The sequence below is a fragment of the Apaloderma vittatum genome, unplaced genomic scaffold (genome assembly GCF_000703405.1).
Source record: "Apaloderma vittatum isolate BGI_N311 unplaced genomic scaffold, ASM70340v1 scaffold3853, whole genome shotgun sequence".
Taxonomy (NCBI): domain Eukaryota; kingdom Metazoa; phylum Chordata; class Aves; order Trogoniformes; family Trogonidae; genus Apaloderma; species Apaloderma vittatum.
This window is the reverse complement of record NW_009708434.1, coordinates 14,645-27,085: the sequence shown is the minus strand read 5'-3', so window position 1 is coordinate 27,085 and position 12,441 is coordinate 14,645. Positions and strand designations below refer to the sequence as shown.

General features: G+C 37.8%; 1 protein-coding gene across 1 annotated transcript in view; it reads left to right on the top strand.

Annotated features, from left to right (window-relative positions):
* The first annotated feature begins 524 nt into the window (after window positions 1-524).
* Window positions 525-12,441, top strand: part of LOC104271758 (tyrosine-protein kinase JAK2-like) — an 18,008-nt gene continuing 6,091 nt past the window's right edge. The window contains exons 1-9 of the mRNA XM_009866538.1: window positions 525-645; window positions 1,763-1,890; window positions 2,604-2,742; window positions 3,992-4,143; window positions 5,369-5,519; window positions 6,208-6,344; window positions 7,634-7,823; window positions 8,735-8,859; window positions 12,062-12,234. Coding sequence (XP_009864840.1) covers window positions 525-645; window positions 1,763-1,890; window positions 2,604-2,742; window positions 3,992-4,143; window positions 5,369-5,519; window positions 6,208-6,344; window positions 7,634-7,823; window positions 8,735-8,859; window positions 12,062-12,234 — 1,316 coding nt within the window. The remainder of the gene's footprint in view (window positions 646-1,762; window positions 1,891-2,603; window positions 2,743-3,991; window positions 4,144-5,368; window positions 5,520-6,207; window positions 6,345-7,633; window positions 7,824-8,734; window positions 8,860-12,061; window positions 12,235-12,441) is intronic.

The following is a 12,441-nucleotide window of genomic DNA, read 5'->3' as shown; positions in this document are numbered from 1 at the left end:
ATACCCGGGATACAGCAGACCTCTCTGTGAAGCGTGTCTGGTCTGCATATCGGTCCCTCTGCTCCCCTCAGGAGGGAGTCACCCACTACGATGACCCACCGATTTTTCTTTTCAGGGTCAGTTTTGATGGCCAGTCTGGGGTGAGAGGACTTCGGTCACGCTTATAGCCTACTTGAGCTCTCTCTCTTACTTACAACCTGCTTCTCCTACAGAGTACCCAAACTGTTCTGCAAGGGCACTGCAAGCAGAGCACTTCTTAGGAGAACATGCCTGCTCAGTTTTTTTGTCAAGCAGAGACCTGGTCCAGTTGACCCTTCTCCTCTCCTCTTCATTCACCTGACCCACAAGTGCCAAAGCCCCATACCTATTGTGCAACGGTAACGAGGAAGCTCTTTGGTCACCTTCTTCCTCTGGGTGGCAAGAGGATGCAGGATCTTCTTCTTCTCGTGCAGCCTGTACCTGAGGGCTCTTTCAGGGATGGCAGAGCCTGGTTCCACCAGTCAGTCTCCCTTTTACATGCCACCATGCAGAGCAGATCATCCACCTGTTTGCATCTAAGAGAGGTGTTGCCATGGCTACCCACCATTGCAAGTGCCAGGCACCTGCGCTCTCTGAATCCAGAGGCCTGGACGCCTGCATGTTTGCGTGGGTCCTCTGTCTAAGTGCCTACAGTTTTTCTAAGAGCCTTTGGCCAGGTTGCAGCCTGGTGGCACACGATTAACCACGGCTGATGCTGGCTCCACTCACGCTAGCTCAGCTGCCCATCCTCCAGCTGCCGGCCTGTGGCACAGGATTTTCCTGGCTTTAAAAAGGCCCCAGAAAGAGCTTACTTCTTGTTTAGATCACAGTTGTCCTCTGCAGACGGTTCTTTTTCTGAAAGCAAGAGAATTATTACACTTTTATAAGAAGCAGTTACTACGAAATAGGAAGGGAAGCTGTTATTTTTTCTATGGGTTACGTACTTGATGTACAGGTTTGATGCAAATTGCTTTACGTAATTGTAAAAAAAAAACCAGAACACTTTGCTGTCAGTAAAATGAATTTGTTGCAAAAATTGGTTTGTTATGACCAAATACAATACTAGAGTCTAAATGAGAAGCAATGCAACATGAGAATCTTAGAGCTGAAGACAAGAGTTCAGTCATGCAATGCAAAATTGTTATATTGCAACTGATGAAGACTCTGCAGTAGTATGAAATAATTCTTGTTTCTGGGCTATTCACCAGATAACTGCATAGAAGAATATGGCTTGTATATGCTTTTTTTTTTTTAGTACAAATATTAATCTATTCTCAGGAACATTGTATTTTGTCAGCAAAGGATTGTATTTCTCACTAGGAATATATGTTGTAAATAACTAGAAAGTGACTTATATGTTATTCGACTACAGTTTTATGAAGATATGCTGTATACTTGCATGCTTTATCAGAATTTGCATTACTTTTTGTGTCTTTCAAGTGACAATAAGAGGATGCTCACTGGATTTGTTAAGGTGGAAACCTTTTCTTTAAAAAACCTTATTAAATCTGGTAGTTTTGTGTTTTTCAGAAGAAATTAGGTATACTTCCACACCCTGAAGAAATATAAAGAACCTAGCATACTTGTGAAAATACTCAGAAGTTATATAGCTTCAAATTTACAGTTAGTTCACCAGCAAAGTATCGAAGAAAGAGATGGACAATACTAGAATAATGAATCTGTCCTGAATTTGTATTAGTTATTGTTAGTTTTAATTGCTGATCTTTTTTCTATTTTGAATCAGACATCCTCGTACAAGAATATGTAAAATTTGGGTCCTTGGACACATATTTGAAAAAGAACAAAAACGTTATCAATATCTTGTGGAAGCTGGAGGTAGCCAAACAGTTGGCGTTAGCCATGCATTTTCTGGTAAGTAGTTTATTTACTCTTGAAACTCTGGAGGGTATTTTGAAAGGGACTGGGCCTATAACAGATAGTTAGCAGATGGCCAAGGACATGCCTTTGTATCTTGTGCAAAGTATAATTGCGTTTTCCATTCTTCTTTGATGTTTTATGTTTTATCATGAAATAAAAATGTATTTCCAGTAACATTTTTCTCTCCGCAGAATCAGTCCTTCCTGGTTTTCCCACCTCGGCTCACAATGCTGAACATTCGCTGTTCCCTGGTAGTTAACCACTGAGAAGGGAAAACACTGTACTGTTTAAACTTTGAGTACATTTTTTTGTGTACATTAAGCCCCAACCTTACAGTCTCTTTACTTCAACATCAAGTCTGTTATTTGAGAGAGGATATTTGATTAAGATGAATCTTCCCTTTAACAAAATCTAATTGTTCTTTCATCAATTTTAGATGGATCATACTGATGGATCAGTGTTCTTCTGAGTTAAGATACATCAAATAGTTTTAAACTTGAAACTTTAGGTAGATAATTAAAGAAAGTTTTCTAGAAACCATAACTCTGAGAGGAACTGATGAACTGCCTGAGATTTGATGAATTTAATCTATGTTCATTATTTTCTTTGCTGACATTTCGCTCATGCTGTAATGTATTTTTGTCAAATACCTCTTCAACCATAGGATTTTTTTTGTCAGTATGTAAAAGATGCATTTCTGTTCATAGGAGGATAAAGGCCTTGTTCATGGGAATGTCTGTGCAAAAAACATCTTGCTTATCAGAGAGGAAGACAGGAAGTCTGGAAATCTTCCGTTTATAAAACTAAGTGATCCCGGCATCAGTATTACGGTTTTGCCAAGAGATAGTAAGTCTTTGTGTCACCTTTCTCGTGGAATGCTTCTGACTTGACAAATTAGTTTTAGGGTGCTTTTATTCTGATGACCATCTAAGGTACTTCTGTTACAATATCTTCCTTCATTTATCTATCAATTTAAAATAATTTCTGCAATCCTAGTCAGCAGTTTTGAGTGTATCTTCTTTATCAGCAAATAGCTACAGGAAATAAAGCTGCAGTTCTCCATTGTTTGACGAGCTTTTTCACGCTGTTCTCATTTTCAAATTTATTTTCACTTGTAGTACTATTGGTGTGCTCTAATGTGACATGAATAAGTCTAAGCAGGTAGTGGCTGGACTTAGTATCCTATTATTGATTAAGACTAAATTGTTGTATTTTATAGCTTGGAGAAGCTTTCAAAGCTGACAGTAACTGCACTTTTGAAAATGCCTGGCATTTGAAAATCATCTTCGGTGCATTTCTTGGTGAATACCTCTTTAGGTATCACTTGATGCTAAAAATACTGGATTATCATCTGCAGTTGAAGCTTGTTCTAATGCTTTATAAACAGCACAATTAACCAAATTAAATTGAAAGTGCATGCAGGATTGTAATGCTAATGAAACTCAGGTAATCTTACTATTCTTTATTTCATCTTCTTAATAAATTTGGAAAAATAAACACATTATACTTTGTGATTTTATACATGCCAAAAGAAATTACACAATTTGATGTCATTGTTTTCCAGTAAACTGTTTAAACTCTCCCTTTTAAAAGGAGAAGCTGACATTTATCTTATGAGATTTCATTTTAAGGCGCTCTAAATCTACATTAGTACAAAACCATCTTTAAACTTGTTACTACAATCAATATCATAAGTTTAAAAATCAAGTGGTATGACATTTCATTGTTACAGCACCTTTTACTGTGCCATAATGTGCCAGCCACCAGCAAAGTGCCTTTTTACTCTGTGGGATAGCTACTAAATTTTGGGAGAAATACAGAAGTCAGAGCAAAAAATATAACATGGACACAATGCTAAGGCAGTTTTATAACATTAGGCTTATATTTTACAATAAAACTAATGGTCCTGTGCATAAACGCTTTTGTTCATATTCTGTAGCTTTATTTTTTAGGCAAGGTCAAAAAACACCGGTGGGTACTAAAAGCACATTACAGAGTGAAATACCTATGTATACTGAAGTAGTTTTTATTAAATCAGAATTTTCTGGTTTTATTATTCACCTTAACATGATGTTTCCTTTGTGTGATTCTACAGTTCTTCTTGAGAGAATACCATGGGTTCCACCTGAATGTATTGAGAATCCCAAACAATTAAGTCTGGCCACAGACAAATGGAGTTTTGGTACTACTTTGTGGGAAATATGCAGTGGAGGAGACAAACCTCTGAGTGCACTGGATTCTTCAAGAGTAAGTATTACTGGATTTACAGTCAAAACAGTTCTTTGGACAATTGTGATTTGAAATACTTGCTGTTGTAACTGAATCATCATGTGTAGTTGTGTGGCTCATGACCACTGTTGGAAAAGGGTGCTTTTCCTGGTAGGTAATTATCAGAACTGTGAATTTGAGGTTTGGTTTTATATCCTTTGTTTTAATTTTTATGGAGACAAAGTACAGTGTTGCCAGTACTATCTTGATCTTGTTTCTGTTGCTTTATTACAACAGTGTATCACTTCTAAAAGTATTCCTAACAATGCACATAGATTTTTTAATTGGCATTGTTTTATTAATTGAGCATTTTAAATACTGTAAGACTTCTTGTGTTGCTGACAATTCTACTCTTTTAGCTAAACCAGAAATGTTAACTTTGTCTCAGCTAGGGGCAGAGGGTGAAGCAGAAACACATTCCATAAAAATATTATTTCTTATTTATTTGCTTCCTTATTTGGAAGCAAAAAGATTGTTTCCTTTATTGTGCTACACAACGATTTGTAGTATTATTTTTTTAAATGGGCTGTACCTTTTCACAAAGCTTGATCGGATTTCTCAGGTGTTGTAATCAGTTCATACAATAAGTTCCATTGTCTACCTAGACCTAATTTATGTATATCTAGGTATTTCAGAAGTTGTCGTCCTCTCCTGTGCTAGTCGACATTCTTTTGTAATACTCATAAAGCTTTTTACAACTTGTGAAGCTCAGACAGCTCACAGATGGATAAAATTTTCTGCTAGACTTGTCCTGTTGAAGCTTTCTGAAATTATCAATAAAAGAGACACCATCTTTGTATTATCCGTCTGTATTTTCACAGAATCACAGAATGTCAGGGGTTGTTGGAGGGGACCTCAAAAGATCATCTAGCCCAGCCCCCCTGCCAGGGCAGGATCACCTACAGTAGGACACACAGGAACGCGTCCAGGCAGGTTTTGAATGTCTCCAGAGAAGGAGACTCCACAACCTCCCTGTGTTCCACCAGTAACTGACTAGGAATTTCTGAACTGAGTAATCAAAATTATTCCAGTCTTGCTACATTGTCAGCCTTGATTTTTGACGTAAATTTGTCAGATACACATTTGGTGAGATAACAAGTCTAGATTGAGGGCTGTATTTTTTGTCTGCTCTGGTGAGAATGTGAAGGCATCTGCAACTCTTCATGGTTGTATATTAAAGTGGTTTTTATCTATTTAATTCCAGAAACTACAGTTTTATGAAGATAGGCACCAGCTTCCTGCACCAAACTGGACAGAACTAGCAAACCTTATAAACAACTGTATGGATTATGAGCCAGATTTCAGGCCTTCCTTTAGAGCAATTATACGTGACTTGAACAGCTTGTTCACTCCAGGTGAGTCTGTGTGACCACATAATGCAATAGATGAAAAAAACTTGATTTCTGTTGGTTCATTTTCATATGGTGCCTCCCTTTTTCGTGTGTTGACCCACAACCACTGTCCAGAGCAGCCCTGGAAATCTGAGTTTGTAAGGACACTATGTTACTGCTTTTTAGTTTGTTCTAAAAGAGCGTTTTAAACGTTAGCAGTTTTCTAATTTGATTGATGTTTGTCCCAAACATTCTAAACTCTTAACCAAGTAAATTATGTTTGTGACTGCCTTTCTTTTTTTTTTTCTCAATAAAATACACAGGTATCTTTTTTTTGCCCCAAGTGGAAAAAACTTATGACACGTTGTCGTAAGTCCATGTGAAGTTTACATTCCTTCCCTCTGCAAGAATGGAGTTGTCGCACAGTAGTTACTAAATTTGAAGTAAAATAGGCCTGCAAAAAAGCAAACAGGGAAATTATAGCAAGACTTCTTATGAGTCAGGATAAGTAATTTGGCTATTTTGTAACACATCTTTGTCTTTAATTTCTATATAGTAATTTATAATAAAAGTTGGTTGTTAATATTCTGCTGAAGTTGGGGTATGCCAAGCAGAGGTAGGACATACTGCGATTGCACTAACTTCTTCATTCTTGTATTCACTTCTTTTTGCTCCCTTTTCCCTGTCTCTCTTCTCTTCTTCCTCCCCTTAGATTATGAGCTATTGACAGAAAATGATATGTTGCCAAATATGAGAACTGGAGCACTTGGATTTTCTGGCGCATTTGAAGATCGGGATCCAACACAATTTGAAGAAAGACATCTTAAGTTTTTACAGCAACTTGGCAAGGTAGGATGTTACAAAATTCTCTTAATTGCCTAGCAAGGAAGTATCTTTTTCAGTTGTCTTCCAGTGATCCCATATACAGTATTTACATTAAAATTTCAGTTACAGAAATAAGTAATTTGAGTCATATCTGATCACAGTGTACAATATCTCTTGGATCTTGTTTCAGTTTCATGATATCATTAGATAGAAGAAAGATATCAGACCTCTACAATGATTGCAGTCACACAGAAAGGCTAAAAATCGCTCTAAGTAATTCGGAGCTGCACCTGACATTTTTATTTTATTTTTTTTCTTGTCCATGGTATTCATTTTAAAATGCTCCAGAGTAGTCTTGCATATATAGTATTAATTGGGTTAGGGGTTTTTTTTGTGTGTGTATTCGGATAAGTCTGAATATGCAGTCCCTAAATTGACTCATGTCTTTGAGATATATAGAGGCCTTCAGCTTAAAATCACAGAATGTTAATGGTTGGAAGGGACCTCTAGAGATCATCTAGTCCAACTTGTCCGGCTTTAGAAATCGGAATTTAGTTACTGTTTTACAGCTCATTGCAGCCTTGCTTATGTGAAAGCATGCTTAGACGGGTAAGTACAACTGACAGATCTTCACCAAATAACCAGTTTAACAAAATAGTTCTTTGCTGGTTCATGCTTCTTTTTTTTTTTTTTTTTTTTTTTTTTTAAACATGATAGCTATGCATGCTTTTGTCTTCAAGTACTAGGGAAAGCAAGCCTGAAAGCAAAGTAGGAGATGCAGTTCTGTTTGCAGATGGTTGGTTGTTGACTGTAAATGGTAGCGCAGCATAGAGAGAGTAACAGAGTGGAGGATGATGACTGCTTAAAGGAAGATAGAGAAAAGGAAGAATGTAGAACATTGAAACAAACAGGGGAGGAACCACCAAGATACAGAGCATAATTAAGGTCCAAGAGGAACCTAAAGGAGGGGGATTTTGCAGGTGCAGGAAAAGGAGTATGCCAGCTGACAGTTTGAATTGCAAGTGGAAATTTGAAGGTAATGAATAGATATCACCCTCTCTCCTTGTCCTGGTTTCCTTCCATATGATTTGTTTCCTTTTGTAGAATGTTTTTATTCTTACAGAATTGTTGCATGTGATCCTGTACTCTTTGTTTTTTTCTCCCAGGGATGGTTTGTGACATTTCGCTTAAATAATTAATTGTGGTGACCTTAATGCTGGTACGATGGCCACTGAGGCAGTGTGAACAAGCACCAAGAAAGAGACCAAGATGTGAACATGTTGTTAATTCAAGTATTTCCATTTGTGATTTAGGGAAATTTTGGCAGTGTTGAGATGTGTCGCTATGACCCACTACAGGATAATACTGGGGAGGTGGTGGCTGTGAAAAAGCTGCAGCATAGCACAGAAGAGCACCTTAGGGACTTTGAAAGAGAAATTGAAATACTGAAATCTCTGCAGCATGACAACATTGTTAAATACAAAGGAGTATGCTACAGTGCAGGTATGTGCTATATTGAATACACTTTCATGTGTACACCGAAGTATGCATACTGAGAAATCCAGAGAAGTAAGGGTCTGTGAAAGTCAGTGACTTGTTCTGACTTTACCAGGACTTACAAAGTACAAATCAAAGAAATCAATGTCTGTTGTATAATACTTCTCAGGGCAAGATGGACATTCTATTCAACCAGGTCACTGCATAATGTGATTTGTTTAGAGAAAGTACCCCTTTAAATAGTGATCCCATTTCTTTTTCTTAATACTCCCAGAATACTTAGGGTTAAGTGGGAAAATTCAGCCATTTTGTAACTGTTGTTGTGTTTTGCTGAATGTAGTGTTTGACAGTGGATATTACTGGTTCTTATAAAGCCTATACAGTAAAAACAGACAGGAAAACCTTTGAAAAATATATATATTTGAGTTGTTGATGCTGTTGAGGTTCTGCCCAGGATCGTACCATGAAAAGAAAAATCTTGGGTCCAGAATCAGACTTAAGTTTTTTAAGATGGTAGAATTGCTGACCAGTTGATGTCAGTTGCCATTCTGAGTTTCACACTGGCAGTGAGGAGGAATTACGTAAACACAGGTACACACATGTGGCACTTTTGATGTGCTTTAGCAATAGTAGCTAAAGTATTGATGAAATTATCTGGATTAGTGATGCTCTGTGTATCAAGCATATCCACATTATTGTTATGTTTAAATGAATAGCATTTTCTGAAAAAGTGTGATTGGCTAATATATGAAAAATGGCATAGTGATGTACATATAATTAATCGCGGGTTTGGTATAAAGATCATTTTCTATTAATTTTATTCATAGGCATTTGTAAATATGTTTCAAAACTTTCCAATTTCATTGGAAAAATCACAGAAAAACTAAGTGTGGCTTTTGTTCTTGTTTTTCTAAAAGGTCGCAGGAATCTAAGATTAATTATGGAATATTTACCGTATGGAAGTTTACGAGATTATCTGCAGAAACACAAGGAGAGGCTGGACCACAAGAAACTTTTGCTGTATGCATCTCAGATATGCAAGGTAGAACATTTCATATAATTGATATGCTTCGACATGTTTTTATCTCTTTGGTCTTCTCTCATTTGTCTCAAAACAACCATCATATACAGAAAGATGCTGTAGCTTATTAGCAGCTGATCTCACCTATTCATGTGCTTCACTGAAGCAAGGCTAGGTGGGTAGTCTGCATGAAAAAGTCATTGATGGGCAAGCAGTGTGCAATAATGTTGGAAAACAGAAAATGTTAACAAGTCTGTGGCAAGTGTCAATCATTTTTCACAAAGAAGGATTGAACATGTGACCACCCACCCAAAGAAGGTTAAAACGCCCTCTGATCTGTGTCACAACAAGAAGTCGTTCTCCAGTAACAGGCATAAGAAATACTCCCAGTATTATTTTTGCCATAAAATAACTACCAGTGCTGCTAAGTCACTGAAAACAATCTTCCTTCTAGCGAAAGAGCTAGAAAGAAGCCTCACCCAGGAGGCTGGTGACAGTGAATCGTCTCTAGCGTAAAGATGCACCAGGGATTTTTGAACACTCAAAGACTGCAGCCGCTTACCTGTTTTATTTTGTGGCCATCTCAGCCTGTAAGCTAAAGGGTTATAAAGGTGCCTGCCTTGCTTACTCTAGTAAGCTTGCATGTCTAAGTCTCCAGACTTTATCCAAAGCCTGAAGGAAAAACAGTAGCAGGCTATCTCAAGACGCTGGTCTCTGGGACACAGGTATCTGATAGGAGGACTGGAAGGTGGAATTCTGGTCTTTGCAGGCAGTACAAGTATGGCAGGAAGCTTTGTGAAAGCAACTGTATTCAGAAGGTACAAAGAAAAAGGCTCTTAACTTGTATGTGTGTATGGACATACCCATATACAAAAGAAGCATCAAAATATTACAGGTCTCCAGGATGGTGATGAAAAATCAAAATAGCAGACAGAGTGACTGCTTCTTAAGTACCATGCATCAAACAGGAGGAAGGCAGCTACAATATACCTTTGGCAGATAATTAAGTGGGAAAACATTCTGCTTTCACGTGACAAAGCGTGGGTACACACAGTATGAGAATGTGGGAAGTCTGCATGTAGGACGTGCTCTTAAAAAAGTATCTTCCCTTTTAAGGAGAGCAAAGTCTAAATTTCAGTGTATGTGTCTTGCTTTGCACTGTAGTTGCTGTACTACCTGCAAAGCAGAGGTTATATTGATTGATCTAAGGTTTCACCCTAAACTGCAGCATTCTTTTACTTCAAAGCCTAGTATTACAAAAATGTAATTGGATTGTTTTCCCTTCTAGCTGATCACATTTGTCCCTTTCCTTCTGCTGCGTTTGCTCTTTCAGCATCTCAACATCTCTTCTGCTGTGAATTTCTATCACTGTTATTTTGGGTTTTTTAATGAAAAAAAAGTTTCTCCCTCTGCCTTGCTGCTCTTCTCTCAAACATATGAGAGAAAAGAAGGCATGCCCTTACCTGAAGGTTAAGATGAGTGTTTGCTTGCTTGCTGCATTTTGGTTCCTTGCTTCTATACTGCAAAAGGATTCCTGACTTAAAGGTGTTACTTTTTTGTGCCTAACTTGTACTGTGAAAAGCAGCATTTTCCAGGCAAGGTGTTTGCAGTTTTGATGTTTCTGTAGATGCATATTAGTGCAGCTGTCATCTGGTGCAGCTTTTGCCAGTAGTACAGCTTGTCTGGAGGCAAGCAATAGGACTTTGCCATTCTATTGTCAAGATTCTTTAAAACTGAATATAAACAAGGAAAGTAACTTTTCCATGCATATGGGTTTTGGAATGTTCTCTTTTTTCGCTTTTTCAGCCCTGCATTTTGTTGGTGCTGGCTGATAGGAAGAGAAACTAAGAATAAATTTATTTTTCCGTCTCTTAATTCTTAAAGTGTTCCAGGTATCCTTACTGGTGAGACCAATTTTAGTGACGGAGACTTTTGAAATCATATAATTAAACTCAACTTGCTTGTTAGAGTAGTTACACAGGATTATGATTTCCTCTTAGAATTTATGTTATTTCAGTTAAGTATCTCTGTTTAGAATAGGTGTTTTCCAGGCTAACAGAAAAATTACTGTCATCAGAGAAGCTTTAGGACTCTTTTCAGTAGAGTATGTAGTAGTAATAAAAAGTTATAGCATTTACATAGACTGGTTGTATCAGAAACACAGGAGTGTTGCTTTGAAAAAGTTAATTGTGATGTTCATCCCGGGTAGCAGTGGATCAGTGGGTGGTGATGAAGAGTAGGGGATTTTTGAACGGGTTTGGGATGTGAAGTGACTAAACAGTGATGCCACCCAGCGGTGCTTGGAGGTAACGAGTCTGAGAGGAAGCAGAGTCCGACTATTTCTGAGGTTTCTCGCTTAAAAATAGAGAAATAAATATTTTGGCATTAGTAGTATAACATTGATGTTCAAAACTTTTGAGTTCAACAATGCTCTTAGCATAACTTGCTGCTTTTTGGTTGTGTTGAAGAAGTGGAACTCTGAAGCTGACAGTTTCCTTTCATGAGTTGGATATCTCTTGGCATTGTGCAGAATCAACTTATGTCCACCATTTATTGCTTCATAAGCAAGGCCTTTTTTAATAATACCACTACACACACTGGCTTCTACTGCATTTCATTGTTAGCAAAAAGAGTTATGTGCATTGCTAAGAAGGTAGCAGCAGCAGCAAAAGATGACATGGCTTCAGACCAGTGCTGTTACAGCAGACCATGGAAGTAGCAATCAGCAGAACTGTGTTGGTGAATAATGGTCACACACAGGTGGGAATACAGTCAGAGAATAGTTGTCAAGTTCAAGGAATTGTAACATAAACTTTCATAAAGCAATCAGAAAAGGAGATATACAAAGTGAAGAAAAAAGATTAAATTAGAAAACAGGAAAGTCTTCTCATCTGCCCTTGATTGTGTAGCTTAGAACTAGTTTCATTTTGCTTCTCTCTGTCACCGGCAAACGGCATTCGACCATTAAAGGGAGCTATAACAGCTATCCAGCTGCATAATCAAAACACTTGGCTCCGACAAGTGCTCAGTCTGTCTCACTTCGGTTAAGGGGAGTCCCTGCACCTGGAAGAACTCCTCAGAGAAGACAATTGTTCATGCAGACCGGTTTTGGTAGCAGTCCATGTTTGATTTTAACTTGGAAGTTAATTCATCCCTTTAGGAAAGTGTTATTTCATGTTAAAAGTAACTCTTTTCCTGTTGTGTCTATGAACTTTATGCCTAGGGCATGGAGTATCTGGGTACAAAAAGATATGTTCACCGGGATTTAGCAACAAGAAATATCTTAGTGGAGAACGAGAACAGAGTTAAAATTGGAGATTTTGGATTGACAAAAGTCTTGCCACAAGACAAAGAATACTACAAAGTCAAAGAGCCTGGTGAAAGCCCTATATTTTGGTAAGTCTTCTTTTGGTGTGTGGTATCATGGCATGTTTTCATTTTTTTGCAGTTAGAGCAACTGTTTGGTGTGTTCTGGAATTTTTAAGTGCAAACTCCAAGTTAGTTGCCCAGCATTGTGAACATCATACGCATGGTATTTGATGTTACAGAACAGCCAGCAGGACATTTCAATATATTTAAAACAAACAAACAACTCCCCCCCCC